Raw genomic sequence first — 22,153 nt, forward strand, 5'->3', positions numbered from 1 at the left:
ACACACACACACACTTTGCTGGGTGTGACTTGCAGGCATGGAGCAATTTCCTGACCACAGAGGCGTTGCGGCTGGGCTGAACCTCTAGCTGAGCTCATCCACCGGCTTCCTGCTCCACTCCACCAGCAGGACTTACCCATCAGACACATGCTGCACTTCATACAGAGAACTGTATTCAGTCGCTTTAGATGCTGAGAGCTGCAGCTGCTCTGGTGAATGGACTGTGACTTTTCTGAAGATGGATTCTGGGTCTTGTAAATTGGACCTTGCTACTTGGGGAGTGATTTGCCTCTTCTTCTCCTCTTCACATGGTGAGCTGCACACAAACCACCTGTTGATACCAGTCTGTGTTGCATGTTGTTCTTAAAACACGATGTTACACCAGATAGTTCTGGGCTTTCAAAGACTTCTAAGTGAGTTAGGCATTTGCACACTAAACCAACCAATTATCCATTAAAAATAACAGCTTTAAAAAAGTATGGTTAGTATCATGGGTTTATAAGGGATTTATCCATGGGTTGATTCACAGAAACACTAGTAATTAATGGATTTTTCATGCAGGGTTAAGTGGAAATTAATGGAAAAGGTCCTGTCTATCCTGAATTTTACATTAAATTATAAAGTAAGGAGTCAAGATTAAGGCAGAGTTTAAGGAGTTTTCGATGGGATCTCCTCCATTAATGAAGTGAAGTGAATTAATGTAAATGAATGAATTAAATAAATAATAATAATAAATATGTAAGTTCATTTTAAAGGATTAAGCTACTAGTTCGTAGAGTATGGTCTTCACATTTTTTTTTTTTACATGTATTTTTTTAGTGTAGCTCAGTTCAATTCAGTTCTAACCAAATCCAAAACAAATATGTATTAACGGTCAGGTGAATGATGGGCCTGATGAAGCAGCTATTGTATTACATTATTGCATTATTAGATTTTAATCATGAAAACACGTGCTGGTTGTTGTTTCCTGTTTCTGCACTCAGAGCTAACGGTGAGGAATGAAGATCTGCAGAGGTGTGAGACCAACCGCCGGGTCTGTGTCACCGACCCCGCAGACTGTGGCTCACCGCCTGCACCTAGACCAGGTACACACACACACACACACACACACACACACACACACACACACACACACACACACACTCTGGTCCCATATATTGCAGTTTGGCTGTTTTATCTCTTGTTTTTAATTTGCAGTAACTAATTGTGACAAACCTGTTTTGTTCAAAGCACAATAATATGTTTGTCCCGACTTGGCCCTTTTCCTCAGCGCCACCCCATCAACTCATATCCCATAAATTCGTCGAGTCACTTCAGTTACAAACAAAAAGTCTGATTTTCTTCTAAATATCAGTGCATTTTCCTCCAACTGCAAGTATCCTTATGCTCTGTAATTTACCATAAAATGTTGAAATCAGGTTTTGTAGACTCGTTGGATGTATGTGTATGTGTAACATGTTGAGAAATCCTTCATTTGCTGGATCAAAAATTATTAAATGAAAGGAACATCCATGCCGGGAGTTCTGTGAGTTCTTTAGACCAGTGGTTCTCAAAGTGGGGTCCGGGGACCCCCAGGGGTCCTTGAGGGGGTTCCAGGGGGTCCCCAGCAAAAAGGGGAATAATTTATTTTCACTATAATTCCATCCATAAGTAACACAATGACAGAATGTATGACTATTTTGGTCATGGGTTTCATACACTTTCTGTAATAAAACATCTGAAAGCAAAAATCGTATCAAATGGGGGTCCATGGTCTAATTTGTGTCAGTTTAGGGGTCCTTGACGTGAAAAGGTTTGAGAACCACTGCTTTAGACCGGTCGTCCTCCAGGCGATGACATCGTCCGTCTGTCAAACATATCAGGTGACATCTGATTTGTCACCGGTCTGATTGGTGCTACACACTGAAGCACTGCGACAGTTAAACGACCTGATTCCACTTACGTTACTTAAATACCACAAGATGACGTCACTTACTGTTAAAGTCTGTAGGGCAGAAGACGAGTTACTGACTGCAGATCTGTTGCTGACTGGAATGTGAAGTTTCACTTTTGTTTTTGTCTTTGTTGAAATGACACAGTGACTCGACGCAGGGTTTCTTCACTAAAGCCTTTACCACGAGTCTTATGAAGTAATAAACAATACATTTTTTCATACTTTCAATATCCTAGATACACATTCCATTCCTTATCCAAATAAACATGCGTTTACATTTTGTTTCAGTTTGGATGAAATAATTGTCTAACTTAAGCTTTTACTTATTTTTTTTTTTTACATGTTACTCTTTTACACTTACAAAATATATTTTCTTTTTATAAATGCTAGAAACAACACAAAAACAAACATTGTGAGTTAGCAACATGTGCGGCTCTCGTGTAACAAGACACACAAACCGTAGCATTCTCCTTTCATCTACGAAAGGCAAAACTCGACAGAAACACCAAAAAATCACTCAACAGTTCCTCTCCTGTGATGACAACATATACACAAAGAGTCTACAACTATTTTAACACTATTGAATGCAACACATACCTGAAAAAGGGGAGAAAATGACACAGTGGCTCGACGCAGTGTTTCTTTATCACGACTGAAGAAAACAACACGAGCTCCCCCTACTGCACAGAGGCAGGCATAAGCAATCAATTATAGATTGTCGAAGGCTTTTCAGTAGAGTACTGATTTTACGATTACTGAAATTCTTAAAAGATACATAACAGAACATAACATAACAACAAAAATTAGTTTCTGTTAACTTGTACTCTCATGAACTGACATCAACCATGTAATATCCCTATATAATAAAAACGTGTTCATTATTATAGAAATTAATACATGCACACATTGTTTTCAACTATCACATCTTCACAGCAGGAGACTCTGTGGACTGAGTTCAGTCTGCTGGTCTGCTGTCTGTACATCTCCACAGTACAGACAGGATGTGATGTGACATCAGACGCATTTGAGATCCATTTAGATCCATTTCTATACAGACCAACTTTTGATTCTGTGCCTCTGTACGGGAAACACTGCATCTCACAGTCAAAGATGCCCTCTAGAGGCCATCTGAGGAAGTGCATCATCTCACTAAGCGTTACCTGACTGACTGACTGACTTGAATTTCTAATTTTCTAATTTTGAAAGGCCATAAATGCTACACCTGATTTTGATGAAATTTGGGATGAGGCATCTTGTTCCAGACTAGGTGCCTGCATCATTCATGGGGGACGAGATGTTTACTTATTGTGAATGAAATGCTTTTTATTGGTTTCTTCACACTGTTTTAGTATGTTGACAGTGAAAATGGTACAAATGCACATCCTCAAACTATTCCATAAACCAGTGGTTCTCAACGTGGGGTCCGGGGACCACGGGGGGGTCCTTGAGGGGGTTCCAGGGGGTCCCCAGCAAATTGAAGAATCATTAAACTTCAGCATTATGTCATTTACAACACAATTTGAGAATGCAGAAGAATGACTGTTTTGATCATAGTTGCTCTGTTATCTCTCTACCTACAATACAGACAGTCATGGGATTCTGGACAAAATCATATCTGACAATAAAAATATTCTCAGATTTGGGTCCGAGAGACAAAATGTTATCAAATGGGGGTCTGTGGCTCTAATATGGACTAAATTAGGGGTCCTTGATATGAAAAAGGTTGAGAATCCCTACCATAAACTACCTGACATAACAAAAAAAGCAACAAAAGTGCAAGATAATAATGATAACAATAATATATTTTTATAGTTAACAGGCCCTCTATCCCCATAGCAAGAATCTTTCCATAGTGTTAAAATGACATAGGCGGTGTTGTTGGCAGGTTCCCTATTCTGATCCAGGTTAGTCAGCCAGAAAATGGATCCACATACAAACTTCAGTAATTGGAAATATTCACATTATTTTGAACTACGAGAAGGAAAGGGTAAAAACATCATAATATCCTGCAAAGTTATGCATTGGGGACAAACGCCTGTCGACTGTGAAGAATAGTTTAAAATTAAAAAAAACAAAACAACAACAAGCACAATACAACAAGACTTCAGGAGAAAATTGGTTAACTTGAAAGTATTCCAATGAGTTACTTTTAATAAAGACTAAGTAAAGTAACTGGTTACTATTTAGGAGCAGTAACTTAGTAAAGTACAGCAGCGTATTGATGCCACAGTGGGAAAAAAAAATCGGCTCAGTAGAGAAAAGTTTCTCGTTATAACGAGATCTTTTTCTCGTTATAACAAGATATTTTCACGTTATGATGACATCTTTTCTCGTTATTATGACATACCAACTTATCTCATAACGAGAAACTTTTCTCGTTATAACGAGATACCAAGAAACTTTCAAATGCTGTCAAATGAGAAACAAAATATATAGTCAAATGAGAAAACAGCCTATGGACATCGGGGAAATTGAGAATGGCTCGTTTACACGATTTAATCAAGTTGACTAGACTCATGGAATGAGACAACTCGGCAACAATCAGTCAGGGGGTCTGGTCTTCATGTTACATGGATCCATACCATAAACACATATGAGCACACACACACACACACACACACACAGTAATCTCTTACACACACAGTCACATAAGAAATCAGTATGGTGTTCAGTCTACAACATATAATGGGATGCTGGATGGTACAAGCTCCACACTGCATCAACAATAAACTGCACAAACATTTCACAATGCTCAGCACTGCAGCCAACTGGCTAATACAGTCAACTCAACTTATCCTGACTCAGACACAATCAATATCTCGTTATAACGAGAAAAGTTGATATCTCGTTATAGCGAGAAAAGTTTCTCGTTATAACGAGATATGTTGGTATGTCATTATGAGATAAGTTGGTATATCGTAATCACGAGAAAAGATGTCATAATGTGAAAATATCTTGTTATAACGAGAAAAAGATCTCGTTATAACGAGATACTGAGCCTATATTTTTCTCCCACTGTGACATCAATACGCTGCCGTAGTAAAGTGACTAGTTCGTCTCAAAAGTAACGTTCCCGTCTCTGCTGCTGAGTCAGTCGGTCTCTCTCTCCCTGTGTCTCCCCTGCAGCTCTGAACGTTTCCTGTTTCTACCAGAAGTCGTCGTCGACCTTGAGATCGATGACCTGCGACTGGAGCCGGGAGCCCGGCAGCCGCACCGAGCCGCTCTACTCCCTCATCTTCAGCAGGTGAGCACAGAGTTACAGAGTTACAGACCGTTCTGTGGCAGAGCGAGACACGAACACCGCAAGGGTCAGATGTTCAGCTCCCATGGTGAAACCGAACCGTCCGACCTCAGCGTCCCGCACTCACAGCCTAATGGACCCGAGGGTTCTGGGCCGTCCCACTGTAAAAACCTGCTGGTGTGTCCGCAATCCTGCAGACATTGCTTGATGGAATTACCCACAGTTCATAGTGTTTGTGACGTTAATATCGATATGTGGAAAATATCAGCAACCCAATACGAAAATAAACCCACACAATTCAGGAAAAATAAACAAAAAACAAGTAACAAGAAAAACAGGCATAATAGGGACAAACTACATGCAAGATACAGAGAACACGTTTAACATTATTCATCAACATTTATTTTCATTTTAGCTTAATAATGCTGTATAAACAAAAATACAAAGTAAATTGCAAATTGATTGATTGACAGTTATGTCTCATTTGGCATGATTGGAGGAAATGTCATGAAATCAGAGCAAATTTTAATTTATTTACTTCATGTTTATTCATTATAACAGCTTTTCTGGAGATATTTTGACAAACAGTTTGGACTCATTGTTGCAGCAACTGACAGCTGACTGGAGACAAAACTGTCTGTGGCTCCAAGAACTACATGGCTTTAACCATTTGATATCTGTAAAATTTAGAGGAGCCAGTCTGTAAAAATGTTATCCCAGGGTTTGAATCCTGTGCTATGTAGAGAAGCTTTGTTTTCAGACAGATAGTAGGTGTGTACATTTTAGACCAGAACTCTTCAGATCATCTTCTCTGTTTGGACACAACAAACATACAGAAACATGAAGGTAAATCCCAAACCCTTCTCTTCCATCTTCTTCAGCAAAAGAGACGTCGTGTCCTGCAAGGGCATCTTCAACCCGCTCGCAGTGCTCAATGTGACCGTGAGGATCAGAAACTACCTGGGGAAGAGGGAGGTGTGGTCTCTGCCTCACACTGTGGATGTTTACCATGCAGGTTAGAAACACATCTGCAGGGGGACAGCAGGAGAACACGGAAACAAGGAACATGAATGGAAAATATGTTATATGAATATAAATACGTATGATAACAAAATATATGAAAATATAAATATATCCTCTCCTCTCCTCTCCTCTCCTCTGCTTTTTCCTCTCCTGTCCTCCTGTCCTCTTCTCCCTTACCCTCCTCTCCTCTCCCCTCCTCTCTCTCCTCTCTCCTCTCTCCTCCTCCCCTCCTCTCTCCCCTCCTCTCCTCTCTCTCCTCTCCTCTCCTCCTCTCTCTCCTCTCTCCTCCTCCCCTCCTCTCCTCTCCTCCTCTCCCCTCCTCTCCTCTCCTCTCCCTTCCTCTCCCCTCCTCTCCTCTCTCTCCTCTCCTCTCCTCTCTCTCTCCTCTCTCTCTCCTCTCCTCTCTCCTCTCTTCCCCTCCTATCCTCTCCTCCCCTCCCCTCCTCTCTTCCTCTCCTCTCCTCTCTTCCTCTCCTGCCCTCCCCTCCCCTCCTCTCTTCCTCTCCTCTCCCCTCCTCTCCTCTCCCCTCTCCTCCTCTCCTCCTCCCCTCTCCTCTCCTCTCTCCCCTCTCCTCTCCTCTCTCTCATCCTCTCTCCCCTCCTCTCCTCTCCCCTCCTCTCTCCCCTCCCCTCCCCTCCCCTCCTCTCTTCCTCTCCCCTCCTCTCTCCCCTCCCCTCCTCTCCTCTCCCCTCTCCTCCTCTCCTCTCCTCAGTCAAACCTCCTCAGCCGGTGTTAACTGTAGTAAACTCCACTGCAGACTCTCTTGTTGTGTCTTGGATGATCAGGGACTTCAGCAGCTGTCAGCTCCGCTACAGAGTGGACACCAGTCACACATGGACTCAGGTAGAAAGGGCTTTCAGGTGATGTAGCACAACCTCTGGCGGCCATGTTGGAGGTCCACAGCTCTTTGGGCAGCAGTGACTGTAAAGTGTCCGTCTCAACAGAACGGAACAGACGGTTCATTTCTGTCTGTTTTTGTCTCCAGGCTGCAGGCTCGGTGCAGGGAGACGGGACGCTGGTCTACAGGGTAACAGACCTTCAGCCTTTCACCGTCTACAGGTCCGCTGTGGCCTGCAGGCTGGAGGTCGGCTACCGGAGCGACTGGAGCGCCGACGCCACGGGGAGGACGCTGGAGAGAGGTGACACTCCACACTCCACACGCCACACGCCACACGCCACACTCCACACTCCACACGCCACACGCCACACGCCACACTCCACACTCCACACGCCACACTCCACACTCCACACTCCACACTCCACACTCCACACGCCACACTCCACACTCCACACTCCACACTCCACACTCCACACTCCACACGCAGCAAAAAAAGATATCCATCTGACAGCTGCACTAGAATCTGATGTAAAGATACACCCGGGGCTGCCAACTCTCACGCACCGACCGAGAGACTCACGCAACTGACACTTTTCACACGCTCTCACGCCACAAGTGCATTTTCTCACGCAGTGAAAAAACAAATTCATAACTGATAACGGGAGCGAGAAAAGAGACACTGACAGACAAGACAGACAAGACAGAGCAGCACCGTGCAGCAGAGAGTTATTCAGACCATCTGAATAGCGAGAAATATACACAAATCTATTATATTGTAATTTATTCCCATGCATGCTGCTCAGAGTAATTTCAGTCAGCGGCTCTCCCTCTCAGCGTCTCTCCCTCTCTATCTAGATATGATTTAACCTGATTACATTAACACCTGGTATTAATATGTCTCTCCAGTGTCCACATTGAGATCCGATTGAGACCCGATCGCTCTGTCCAGCTCAGACAACCGAACGTCACATCCTCCTCTCGTTTGCGTGGGTCCCAAAAAAAAAAAAAAAAAGATGATACCCATCCGTGAAGCCGCGCTATCGTATGGACTTATGCTTGCTTTTGGAAGCGGGGGAAGAAGCCGTCTTCAACAGCTGGAATGCCGAAGACGTATTTCCGCCCACGTAGTTGTTGTATGTGGATTGAAAACACAATTGCATTTACTCTTGTGTTCAGTGTGGTCACAATGCGTCCCTGACCACCTCCGGAGGTGGTCAGGGACACATCGGATCACAATCCTTCCTGACACCTGTACTTTCATGTGGTCAAGCTCATGTTTCTTAACACCCCCCCCCCCCCCCCCCCTCTCTGTCTGCAAGAGAGAAGAGCCAAAGTCCTTTCATGAGAAGTCGGCACCCCCAGGCAGCAAGTTTGTGACTAACAAGACAAATTAAAATTAAACTTAAAATTTGTTCCAAAGGACACTGTTGTCACATAAAACCTTTGTGGTCTTAACTCGGCGCCAATTTGTTTCCCAGCACCCTCCAGACCTCCAGAGGCGTGTTACCGTCTGGAGAAAACTGGATCTGGTGGATCTCTTCTCCTTCATCTGATGTGGAAGGTAGATTGTAGAACATTTTTGGAATTGTTATCCGGATAAATATTTTTATTGATGTTGAAATGCTACACGTAGCACCTTAAGACTCATTTGTTCAGTTCCTAGTTACCTTAAAGCGGTGATTCTCAACCTTTCTCATATTAAGGACCGTTAATTTAGTCCACATTAGAGCCACGGACCCCCATTTGATGAGATTTTGTCTCTTGGACCCAAATCTAAGATCGTTTTATTGTCAGATATGATTTTGTCCAGAACTCCATGACTGTCTGTATTGTAGGTAGAGAGATAACAGAGAAACTATGATCAAAACAGTCATTCTTCTACATTAACTTCTTATAAATGAAATAATGTTGAAGTTTAACAATTCATCAGTTTGCTGGGGACCCCCTGGAACCCCCTCAAGGACCCCTGGTGGTCCCCAGACCCCACGTTGAGAACCACTGTCTTAAAGGACAGTTTCAACGTGATTTGACTTTTTGCTCATTTTTCACATTTTCCATCCCTCTAATGTTTATCGTAACAGTTTGTTGGATTTTGCGTTATTGTCTTTTATTCTTACATTCTACATCTCGTCTCTCCGCAGGCTCTTGACCTCCACGAGGCCGGAGGTCGTATCCTGGGATACCGGGTGAGCTACGCGCCGACGAAGGAGCATCGGCCGCGGCGGAGCGTGATCCGTAACGTCACGGAGCTGACGGCGCCCCTGGTGGCCGAGGAGCGGTACTGGAGCGTGAGCGTGTCGGCCTTCAACACGGCCGGACACGGCCCGGCCGCACAGCTCAGCATCGACACACACACACAGCACAGTGAGTGGATCTGACACACACACACACACACAGCACAGTGAGTGGATCTGACACACACACACACGCAACACAGTGAGTGGATCTGGCACACACACACACAGCACAGTGAGTGGATCTGACACACACACACACACACACAGCACAGTGAGTGGATCTGACACACACACACACACACAGCACAGTGAGTGGATCTGACACACACACACACACAGCACAGTGAGTGGATCTGACACACACACACACACAGCACAGTGAGTGGATCTGACACACACACACACACACACAGCACAGTGAGTGGATCTGACACACACACACAGCACAGTGAGTGGATCTGACACACACACACACACACACAGCACAGTGAGTGGATCTGACACACACACACACACACACAGCACAGTGAGTGGATCTGACACACACACACACACAGCACAGTGAGTGGATCTGACTCTCTCCGGTCTGCTCTCTCTCCGGTCCGCTCTCTCTTCGGTCCACTTTCTCTGTGCTCTCTCTCCGGTCCGCTCTCTCTCCGGTCTGTTCTCTCTGCTCTCTCTCTCCGGTCCGCTCTCTCTCCGGTCCGCTCTCTCTTCGGTCCACTTTCTCTGTGCTCTCTCTCCGGTCTGCTCTCTCTGCTCTCTCTCTCCGGTCCGCTCTCTCTCCGGTCTGCTCTCTCTGCTCTCTCTCTCCGGTCCGCTCTCTCTCTGGTCCGCTCTCTCTCCGGTCTGCTCTCTCTGCTCTCTCCGGTCCACTCTCTCTGCTCTCTCTCTGGTCCGCTCTCTCTCTGCTCTCTCTCTGCTCTCTCTCTGGTCCGCTCTCTCTCTGCTCTCTCTCCGGTCCGCTCTCTCTGCTCTCTCTCTGTGCTCTCTCTCCGGTCCGCTCTCTCTGCGCTCTCTCTGCTCTCTCTCTGGTCCGCTCTCTCTCTGCTCTCTCTCTGCTCTCTCTCTGGTCCGCTCTCTCTCTGCTCTCTCTCCGGTCCGCTCTCTCTGCTCTCTCTCTGTGCTCTCTCTCCGGTCCGCTCTCTCTGCTCTCTCTCTGTGCTCTCTCTCTGGTCCGCTCCCTGTGTTCTGAACTTCTGCTTGCAACATTTGATTAAATTCAGCAGCAGTGCCGCTACTGAATGACTATAGAAACACTACAGAAAACACCATAGCTGATTCCTATGGCCACTGTTCAATGTTACTAAAGAGTCCATATTACTGATTGCTCCATTCAATTCTGTTCACTCCTGTTGTTGCATGTTACGCCTTCTCCCTCTCTTCTCTCTGTCTGTATACAAGAAAGTGACAAAAACTTCACTGTCCAGACTCACTCAGACACTGAGGTCAGATTCCCTGAGATTGCGATGCGAAGGCAATCTGTGCATTTTTTGTGTCTCACTTAGAGTTTCCATTTTATTCATGAAGGAATTTATGCAAATCAAGTTGTGGTGCAAAAACCACGTTCTGAACGGACAAACTCTTTATGCCAAGCTCTTTGCATAAAGTTTTTATGCCTCCTCTCAAAGGAATATGATTCTGGTAGTGTGTGTGTCAACTGAAACGTGCACAGGTATACACACACACACACACACACACACACACACAAACACAGCCAATCTTCTCACTCATCCAACTGACTGTGTAATTGCAAATCATGATTATCAGCCTGTGTGTTGACACTTTCTGACACTATCAGATTAAAACTAGTTCTGCACTTGTGCAACATCCTCTGCATGTGTGTGTGTGTGTGTGTGTGTGAGAGAGAGCGAGAGAGAGTGTGTGTGTGTGTGTGTGTGTGTGTGTGAGAGACTGTTATCAGAGAAGGAAGCAGCAACAGTGACACGATCAACAGATAAAACTCTCATATTTCACTCTCATATTACAACAGAACATTTCTCATCCTTCCCAATGCTCAGTTTAGTTTCAACTTGTAAAAACACAGACCAAAAATATGTGAGTGAGGCTGAACGATGTGACGAGTTGTTCAGCTGTATTTCACAAGGTGCTTCACATTTCAAACGTCAAGGGCAGAGCCGTGTGTTTCTGAGTTATATGTCCTTCTTGTCTTGATGGGATTTCATATCTGCCTGTTCGTCATCTTCATTCGTTGGAATATTTGCAATAACTCAGCCACCGTCCTTCTCCTCTGCTTCCTCCTCTTCAGATGATATATTGAAGGACAACGGTGCAATTTTTCAAAAAGTGACTTGGCAGACATGACAATTTAATTAAATGTTGTGATTTCTGTGGGTTTCCAAGGTGTCTAAAGTACATTCTCAGTCACTCCGGAAGCCGATAGCAGCGATGAATCATCAGAAAATACCTGACAAATGTCTCAATCACAGAAGATGCAGTGCAACAATCTGAGATATTAAGTCAAAATGAGAGACACCCGCCCTCTCTCACTGTTTTCCCCCAAAATATATAATATACTAATACTATAATATCTAAAACTGTTTGGGTAAAACTTTACTTGAACTGCATTGTGATACATTACAAGAAGATTATAAGCCCAGATAAACATTTCTCATGTGTTTGAAAAAAATCATATCGCACAAAACGAATTTATGAAACGAGTAAAGTATAAAATGCCCTTAACTGCATGCATGGCGAAATGATTGAGGAAATGCAAACTGATATAAGCAGAAGCAAATTGGGTTTAACCTTAAGACGTTTGTAATCGGGTGTTTCCCAGGGATGATGTTCTGCTCTGATAAGAAGAATCAGTCGATGACCACAGAGGAGCTTTCTTCATGCTTCAGGTTTAATACGGCCGGGTCAAGTCATTGGTACAGACAAGCAATATCAATGAAAAGAGAAAGGAATGAGTAGGGAGAGGCCAGTTATATAGATCAGAGTAAGCAGTTCTCCGTCCATCACTCGGCTCCAAAGTACATACCTTAACCTTACACGGTATGGAACACTAATATAAATATATATTCCTTCTTAACTGGCTAAGAGTTGAAGACAGGCTGATCGCTGCACTTCTACTCTCAACATGGAAAGTTTTGCAATCAAAAACTCCATCATATCAGTACAGTCAATTAAAACACAATTTAGAGTCATATACATACATTATGCCACCAGACAGGCAACAGAAGGCCGGTTTTCACTTCCCAAGGCAAACACTAATTTCCTTAAACACACAGTAGTATATAGAGCAATGAAAACATGGAATTCTTAACCTCTGTCACTGACTAAATTAACACAGAAATCAATGTTTAAAAAGCAAATAAGGAAACACTTAGGAATATCATATTTGTAGGATACTGTGCATATGCGGATTTGTAGTTTTTTCCTGGTAACTTTGAGAGAGTCATCAGTGTAATGTTTTGTTTTTGTTTTTTGTTTTTTTAATGTAAGTGTTATGTTGATGTTTGGTGTTTGCTATTTGTGTTAATTGTAATGTTTAATGTATGTTTTTAAATGTGGACCCCAGGAAGACTAGCTGTGCTTTAGGGCAAAGCTAATGGGGATCCTAACAAATAAACAAACAAATAAGTAATGATCCTTAGGGAAGACGGTCTAACATATACAATGTTTCAGACATGCTGGCTCCATGTCCACACACCAGAAAACTCATGTCCAGGAATACAGGAATATAAAAATATATTATCAACGGTATTATCCTTTAGTGGTTTTGATGGTTATGTTGATGGCGATTATGGTAATGACACAGATGATGATGATCTCATTGAATATATCCATGACAGTTTTCCTAATAATCTTGCTGCTGTTGTCTTCAGTTGTCCCCTCAGTGAGAAACCTGTGGGTCTCTGCGGGTAAGAAGGGTCTTCAGGTCCGCTGGGAGTTAGCCCCGCCCCCTCCCCAGGCCACGCCCCCTCCCTCTGCCTCGGACGGGTCGGCTCCTCTCCTAGCCCCGCCCTCCGTTCTGCCTGTCAGTCATTTTGTCGTCCAGTGGAGCTCGGAGAGCCGTCCGGCCGCCCGCCGCTGGAGCCGAGCGGACGGCTTCACCTCCACCGTCACACGAGGTACAGAGACACTCCACATCTACTTTCTTTTTTTTTTTTGAAGAAGAAGCAATGTACATCTTTATTATGTGCTATGTACATATTTTACAGTATGGTACAGCAACAATACACGGTAATGCTATGCTACACAGTCGGGATTGCACGGTTTTAGAGGTCGGCCACAGCGGTCGGGTACCATGGTATGACACACAACGTCAAGTGTAAGTACAGTATACATCTTTGGCTTCATAGGGATGGTATAGCAGATGATGTAGCATGAACACAGTGAATGCACACTTCTGTCAAAGGTGAGCGTTGACAGCTGATCGAGGTAGGGTGGATGATTCGTCAATGATTTCTCAAGTTAAGAGCGTTTTTTCAGCCGAGTTTTGCAGACCAGAGTGCAGCGGGAAAGCCTCTGAGAAGCTACCATCAAGGACTTTCACCCTTATTATCTACATTTCTGTGTGTGACACGTTCAGAAACAGAAATTTTACTAGTCCACTTGCCCAGTTGGCTAGTATTGTTCTGTGCAGGATAGTGCAGAATAGTATGAAAATGAATGGGGTATATGGACATAAATTTGTACACAGAAACCTTAGTCGCATTTCAATGCTTTCAATGCCGTTTATCTTGGCTACAGTGGGATGATGAGTTTATATTATTTATCACAGGTGTTCTCAAACATTTTCAATCACTGACTCCCCTACATCTGCTTTCTACGGAAGATGATTAAGGTCACATGTGAAAAATGTATCCGAGTTCTGAGTTTAAAGTCAGAACTCGAATACATTTTTCACATGTGACCCTAATCATCTTCTGTAATTTTCTGTATTGTCCATCTGAAAAATTTGGTCCTAACCATCAGAGTGAAGTTGTCAGCACTAGTGATGGGACGATATATCGAAATTCATTAAATCGCAATACAAAAATGTGACAATCCATATGGAGGGTCAGGAACATGAATGGTGATATCAGCTCCATGTTATTCTGCTGTCAGGAACATGAATGGTGATATCAGCTCCATGTTATTCTGCTGTCAGGAACATGAATGGTGATATCAGCTCCATGTTATTCTGCTGTAGTAATCACTAATGAGACTCTTGACCATCACAGTTTCACAAGCTCTCCATCCAAATTATATTATTGTCACTTTGTAATGACATTTTTAAATTGTTGTTTACATTCTAGCAGCCAATGGCATCGCTAGAAAGATTTGTGTCTCAGAAATAAACAGAATTCTGCACAGTCAGACTTGGCACTGAACTTTTATTTATTACATTGCATCGTGGTTGTGTTGAATCATGAACCTCATATCAAATCAAATCATATTGTGAGATAAACAGATCGTCCGTCACTAGTCAGCACACGGGTTCTTCTTATTGTTTGTTTGTTCCTTTTTCTTTCTTTCCAGTCCTAATTCTGCAGAAATCTTATCCCTAGACATTTAACATCTTAAGATGCTAAATGTGGTGGAAGTTTATCCTTTAATAAAAGAGACTTGGAGAGTAGAGTTGTCTTTCTGTCGTTTTTATTGCTTGCAAGCAAGGTGCAATGCTCAGTGTGTGAGACAAAGAGCGAGAAACCAAGCTTTGTCTCTGTCTTATAGCTGAAACCCCAGAAAGCCTGGCCCATCCCTATCTTAGGTTTCTTCTGATAAGAAGTTTCGGTGCATAACAAAATCCAGTTCCTACCGGACACTCAAGGCCGTCTCTGGGCAGAACCTTTGTTTATCTCAAACTGGTGGAGAATGGAAAATTACTGAAGGCAGAGAGACAGCATTCAACTGAGGAATGAGACTGGGCTTAATACATAATGAATAGAATGGTATATAATGGTATAATTTCTACTACACTAAAGTACAGTGTTTGTTTGCTTGTTTGTTTGTTTGTTTCTTTCTTTTTCTTTCCACTTCTAATTCTGCAGAAATCTTATCCCTAGTCTTTTAACATCTGAAGATGCTAAAGTACAGTGTTTGTTTGTTTCTTTCTTTCTTTCTTTCTTTCTTTCTTTCTTTCTTTCTTTCTTTTTCTTTCCACTTCTAATTCTGCTGAAATCTTTCCTTGCTGAAATCCTTGTGCTTTTAGCATCTTAAGACACTAAAGTACAACACTTCACAGCTGATACTGAGTCAGTCGGTCTGTTGTGTCTGTGTTCTGGTTCCTGTCTGTTGCCTCTCTCAGATCAGCTGGACTCTGCTCAGTCTTACTCCTTCAGTGTTTCCTCCGTCTCCCAGCAGCAGTGTGGCGCTCCTCAGTCGCTGCCGGCCAGTCTGGAGCACGGAGGTAAACAGACAAGAACGCCGTGACGTTTCAAATAGGCCACGCCCACAAAGTGCCGTACAGTAGCTATGAGCAAAACAATACATCACCATTTTCTGTGGTTGATTTTTCTGTGTTCTAATAATTGATGTGAATCGCCCAAAACCTTTTCACTTAATTATCTGGAAGTCACAAAATGCTATCAAGCATTTAATGATCCTGCTGTTGTGAAAAGGATAACGACAAATTATTTACATAATATACATTTATAACATAAATTACTATATGTTCAACTTATATATGTATGTATATGTGTATACATCTGTAGGAAAATATGTAGAATTCACATTAAAATTAACTTTAACATTTGTGCTACTACTCTCTTATTCTCCTACAATTAAAATATTATTTTTTTTACATACTTTGCAATGTCTAGCATTGTTTTCAGTGCAGAATCCTGCAGGAAGGTCTTCTTGTTTTTCCGCAGCTCTGCTGGAAGCGGTCAGACTGAAGATTGTGGGCGTGACCAAAACCACCGCCGCGGTCGTGTGGGCGTGGCAGAGGGAGAATGATGAACCAATCAGAGTCGACAGATACACACTGGTGCTGAGAAGAGCCTCTGAGGAACGAGGTACGAAACTCTTTTCCTTAAAAATTCACTCCATCCCAGCAGTGACTGTTGGGTTCATTTTGTATTTAAAATTACAATGATAATCTCGGTGATAGGGGCGGCTGTGGCTCAGGAGGTAGAGCGGGTCGTCCACTAATCAGAAGGTCGGTGGTTCGATCCCCGGCTCCTCCGGTCCGCATGTCGAAGTGTCCTTGGGCAAGATACTGAACCCCAAATTGCTCCCGATGGTTGTGCCAGCACCCTGCGTGGTAGCTTGCCGCCATCGGTGTATGAATGTGTGTGTGAATGGGTGAATGTAGGCATGTTGTAAAGTGCTGAGAGTGGTCGGTAGACTAGAAAAGCGCTATATAAATGCAGTCCATTTACCATTTGAAATGAAAAATGACTTTTTAACCTTGTTAGCTAATTTTCCATGTCATCATACACACCTGTTTAATAATAAATGCCCCAAAATTTACAACATTTTATTTTCTTGTATTTAAATATAAAATCCCATTACTTTTACTTCCAGGAAACAGTGTATTTTTAGTGGTTAGTGGTTTAGTGGTTATCAGTGATAAAATCACAGACTTTTGAACAATCCCTCCCCTCTGTGGAAAATCAAACCCAGAAGACGAGCAGAAAAAACAAAACAAACTTCCTGAAAAGGAGGATGTGGGTTTGACTTCTTACCTTTAAAACATTATGACGGTTGGTCTGACTAACTATAAAAGTGTAATAAAGCGAAGCTGCATGTGTATGAAAGTGTTTTCTTACCGCTGAGAGATACAAAACTTGATTTTTCTGCCATGTTGAGAAGGTTAAAGGTCATCATTACATCATAACTCCAACGCACCTGAATGCAGGGGAACCTCTCTCTCTCCTCCAGCCCTGCCGGTGTGGCCGGACCAATGGCAGCACACCTTCCTCAACCTGACACCCAGCACTGAGTATTCTGTCCTCCTATTGGCTGATAACGCCACCAGAGTGATCATCCCCATCAGAACAGCATTTGGTGAGTTTCAGCGGTTCCTCTGAAGAGTTCCTGTCATCACGACTCACCAGCCAAAACAGCTGAGAACCGCTGATCTACAGTATAATACAGAATTCACATTATAACATATAGCAAAACACACACACACACACACACACACACACATATACGCAGCTTTTTATCCTGGTTCTTCATTGCTCCCATGTTGTGAAATGGAACTTAACAGGAAAGAGAACCATTGATACACTCTGCACTTTTAAAAAGAATCTCAAAACATATTAGTTTAATATTGCTTTTAATTAGTCACTGTTTTTATTGTTCTTCATTTTTGTAATTTGCTAATTTTCTGCTTCTGTCTCACTGTGCTTTAACTCTGTCTTACATGATTTCTGAACTGCCTACTTGTTTTTATTTATCTGTTTTTCTCACTCTGTATTTCACCTCAATTTGTCTTCTCCTCTATTTATGGTAAAGCACTGAGCTGCATTTCACGGGTGCTATATAAATAAAGTTTATCATCATTATTATTATTATTATTATTATTTTTGATAAAAGCTGTCAGCAGGAAACTGAAGTGTTTTCCTCTGCAGACGAGTCGACAGCTGTGGCTGCAGTGACGCCTCTGCTGCTGCTGGCTGTCAGCGTGCTGATCGTCTCCATCCTGTCCAGGACTGTGTAAGAACACACACACACACACACACACACACACACACACACACACACACACACGTCAAATATCAATGCATGAATTCGACTACTGTCCTTTGTGGGCCACTGTAGGCTGTTGCTAGGAGCCTATATTTCAATTCGACTTTATTTCAGACACATATAGGTCCATATCAGCAAGAAAAGAGACATATAAAAATATTAAAAAGTAAACTACGAGGACAAGACAGCACAAAAATATGTACAAGATCACGGAAGTTCACAAGTGCACAAGTAATTAAAACACATACAGACATTTGTTCCAATGTTTCCAGAAACAAGAGGAATAGTTTGTATCAACAGGATGAGATCGTGAGACACAACAGTGTGAATTTGTGGATAAACATTTACACTCAATGTCAGTGTTTGCTGTTCACACATCTTCAATCAGAAGTGTATGATTTCTTTTTTCACTTCACAAAACTTAATTCACATTTGTAAATCTTAGAAAACACTTGTAAATGGTATTCGCACTATATTTACTTGAGTGTTTATTTGCCTATATGCAGTGCAAGTGTATTATTTCATAGTCCAATGAAACTGAACCCTAAAAAGGACCAAAATGCCCCCAAAAAATCAGATCAGGAGGGAAAAAATGCAGCTGAAAAAAGTCAGTTTCTTCCCCCGACTGTGTTACAGCACGTCTCGTCTTTAATCTCCTGTCGTACTTTACGTCTCGTCTGCACTACCTGTGAAGATGCACCTTGTGTCATCACCTATTAACCCGGTCTAATTCCTTGTGTATCTGTTGTACTTGATAATAAAAAAAGCGATTCTTCTTATTCTGTTCTGTTTTTGTGCAGGTACAAGTCATACTTCTTCCCGCCCATCTCCAGCCCGCAGAGCAGCACGACCGGACAGTGGCTGATGGAGGCAAACCACCAGGTCATCTACTGTTCCACTCAGCACCTTGACACACAGCACATCCATTTATAATCATTCAGAATCAGCTCTGGCCCTCAAAGATACAACAATGTACATTTTGAGTACATTAAGATATATTCTTGAAGACTTTGGCTTGTAGACTTTAACCACTTTTAAAACTAGGCTCAAAACGTTTTTGTTGTGCACTGCCTATGCGACTTGATCTTTATTCTCTTTTTATGTATTTAAATTTTTTATTTATTCTCTCTTCTTACACACTTTATCTCTTTTTAGTAGTTTTTTATTCATCTTATCCTGCATTTTTTGTCTAATGTCTTATATAACTTGTGTAAAGCACTTTTTGAATTTCCTTTGTGTACGAAATGTGCTATATATTGCCTTGCCTTGATGGAAAATAAGTCTTTGAAAACATTTGTAACCCATCATAATTCAAAGTACAGCTCTGTTGTACTTCAGTGGTTACAGATATTACAGGTGTGAATAACCTTTTACAGCCTGAAATTGTCAAACTCATGTTTAACTGTACATAAAATATTTTCAACTCAATAATCGCTTAATAAATCACTAGCTAAAGAAAGCCACTAATACGATGAGAGCATTTCAATGGGGAGCGCCATTTTGTTATTATTGATGTGGGCCTTTAAAGAGTAAAGGCATCCAGCGTCCGACCGCAAGTCCGGCGTCCGACCGCGAGAACGGCGATTGGCCTACTTCGTATTTCCTCCTACCTGTAGCCGGTTAATATCCGCCGATAGTGAAGACAACGGAGCAGACAGAAGAGAGACGAGCTGTGGAAGGCTGCAAATATATAGATTTGTAGAACACTTCATCTCCAAATTATAAAGACTACCAGATGTCTCTGAATTCATGGTGACAAATATCCCAGAACACGAGTTTCAGAGAACATAAAGACTACTGCTTCTTCTGTTATTACTTCCATGTTAACAAAGCACGCTGCAGCCGTCTAGTGTTTCGGTGGAGTACTGCACGATCACCAAGCGTGCCCCCCCACCTGGCGTGCCCCCCCACCCGGCGTACCCCCCCACCCGGCGTGCCCCCCCACCCGGCGTCGTTGACGGAGCAGTCTAATTCACGCTTAAGTAAACCCAAGACGGCTTTGTGGGTTTGCTGCCACCTAATGGTTAAAGTGTGCTATTGCAATTGCCATCTGCCATTAGCAGATCTTTGGTGCCAGATGCTGTAGAAGGTGACATCATCAAGATGTCACCTTCTCTTTCTCTCTCTTTTTTTGGCTTCTGAGCCCATACTGAAACGAAAAATTACTTTTTCACCATGTTAGCTAGTTTTCCATGTCATCATATACACCCATTTAACACAAATAACCCCCCGACATTTTTATTGTCAAAACCCATTCGTTTCAATTCACGCAAAACGGTGTATTGCAGAAGTAAGATCTCAAAGTGTTGTTTCATTGCGTCTTGCTAGCCATTAGCGAGCTTAGCACTCCATTTGTCCCTGATATCACCTTCAGTTTCATTTTTCCCTTTTCTGCAGATTCTCTCTCCTCCTAGAAGTGAGTGACACGTCAGTATCTGCTGCTAATCTGATATCTTTTTTTTTAAATGATCCAAAACTTAAACCTTTTTTTTTCTTTCTTTTTGGCGGACAGCTGCACACCTGAAGTGCAGAACGCACTCTTGTGGCTTTCTGATGCAACACTAATAACATCTGCACCGTGGCACCAAAGATCAGCCAATAGCAGATGGCCATCTCAGTAGCATGCTTTTTACCACTGGATGTCAGGCTTTCCACAGATTTGGGTTTGGGGTTTAGTTACTCTCTCCTACGGAAGAGGATTAGGGCCACATGTGAAAAATTTATTTGAGTTCAGAAAGTCAGAATTCTGACTTTCTGACTCTGTTTTGTCAGGTGAAAAAAAAAAAAAAAAAATCTCAGAATTCTGACTTTTTTTTTTTTTTTTTTTCACCTGACAAAACTTTTTTATTTTTTTTTCACCTGACAACTTTTTTTTTTTGGTGGCCCTAATCCTCTTCCGTACTCTCCCGTGTCATTTCTATTAACATGATTTAATTTAAATGATGTGACAATTTGTTTAACAGCAACCAAAATCCCGGTTCATTTTTGCCTTAAGTGGGGAAAAAAAAACCTATCAGCATATGAATCCAAAAGTCCTGAAATGACGACAACACTTTTCCTGTCTGTCTCATAATTTGTTTCCCTCAACAGAAAACTGCAGAGAGAAAAATCCTGGCTATAGAAGACTTCCAGGTGAGGGATGTACTGGGAAAGAAAAGTCTCATCGTGGTCGGACCAGACTCCCGACCCGCCGCAGATGAGGACCTAGATGAACACACGCCTCCACCGTCGCTCAGTCACCTCATTATCAAATACTCTGACACAGATTACATTGCTGACGCTCCTGCTGTAGAGCGCAAAGCCGTTGTTTCTCTCCAGTCCTACAATCCCGACTACGTAGTGAACTGCCATCTTCCTGAAATAGCCGGTTTTCCGGCTGAGGAGAGTGTTTCTCTGCTGCCGTGTCAGACGGACGATGTGGCCGACAGTCATTTTCCTGAGAAACAGGAAGAGAGCAGACAGGTCGGCGTTTCTCAGATGTCACGTCAGACAGAAAATGTAAACTGTCCTTTTCAGGAAAGCGTGGGAAGCGGAGAGAGTCTCGGTCTTCCTCAGCTGGCTTGTGAGACAGAATACGTGCTGAACTCTTACTTCATGCAGAAAACTGCTGTCGAGGCAGAATCTCTCCCATGTTCTCTGTGAGAAAGATTAGACAGTTAAAAGGATCAGGCCGGTGTTTTTTAATGCATTGCTTACCGTGAACAAATCCTATGAAAATAACAAAATCAGCAATGAATTTGTTTTGCTAACAAGTCTCGTCCATGTAGCCGGTGCCCAATGCAGCCATGTCCCAGCAGCCATAGAACTCCATTGTATTAAAAAAAAACTATTAAAAACACATCAAAGAGCCAAGCTGTTGCTCTGGGCAGCATATTTCATCATCACGATGCACCGGGCCGGACGACTTTTTCCTCAAACAACTTAATAAACCGGCTGTAAACATGTTTGCGATCTCAGGAAAGTAGTTCCGTGGCGCAGAAAATAGTCCCCGGCGTAATGAAGAATTTGTTCCCATTTGAATTTGATTTGGTAATAACTACAACAGCCTGACTTTTCGGGGTAACAGTTGGCGATTTAAAAAATTGAAACTATGTCTTTGTGAGCTGTGTTTCAAGATTTTTAGCTTACAATTGGAGCCAATGACTTCCAGGTTGACGACTATAAAGGGAAGGTGGGAAGTCAGAGAGTAACGGGAGGAGAGCAAACGCATTGTTGATTTTGTAATTTTCAT

General features: G+C 42.6%; 1 protein-coding gene across 1 annotated transcript; it reads left to right on the forward strand.

The window, feature by feature from the left end:
• The first annotated feature begins 373 nt into the window (after positions 1-373).
• Positions 374-21,564, forward strand: LOC139648723 (interleukin-6 receptor subunit beta). The gene is made up of 16 exons (XM_071524933.1): positions 374-413; positions 984-1,085; positions 5,060-5,177; positions 6,056-6,189; positions 6,911-7,041; positions 7,184-7,564; positions 8,213-8,249; positions 8,515-8,597; positions 9,178-9,400; positions 13,125-13,370; positions 15,533-15,634; positions 16,098-16,241; positions 17,110-17,235; positions 17,805-17,889; positions 18,723-18,804; positions 21,013-21,564. The coding sequence occupies exons 1-16, from the start codon at positions 374-376 to the stop codon at positions 21,562-21,564; spliced, it is 2,586 nt and encodes an 861-aa protein (XP_071381034.1).
• Positions 21,565-22,153: the final 589 nt, after the last annotated feature.

This window comes from Centroberyx affinis, unplaced genomic scaffold (assembly GCF_046629955.1).
Source record: "Centroberyx affinis isolate AG114_WGS23_722 - 3 ecotype Tasmania unplaced genomic scaffold, CSIRO-AGI_Caff_v1 ptg001250l_1, whole genome shotgun sequence".
Taxonomy (NCBI): domain Eukaryota; kingdom Metazoa; phylum Chordata; class Actinopteri; order Beryciformes; family Berycidae; genus Centroberyx; species Centroberyx affinis.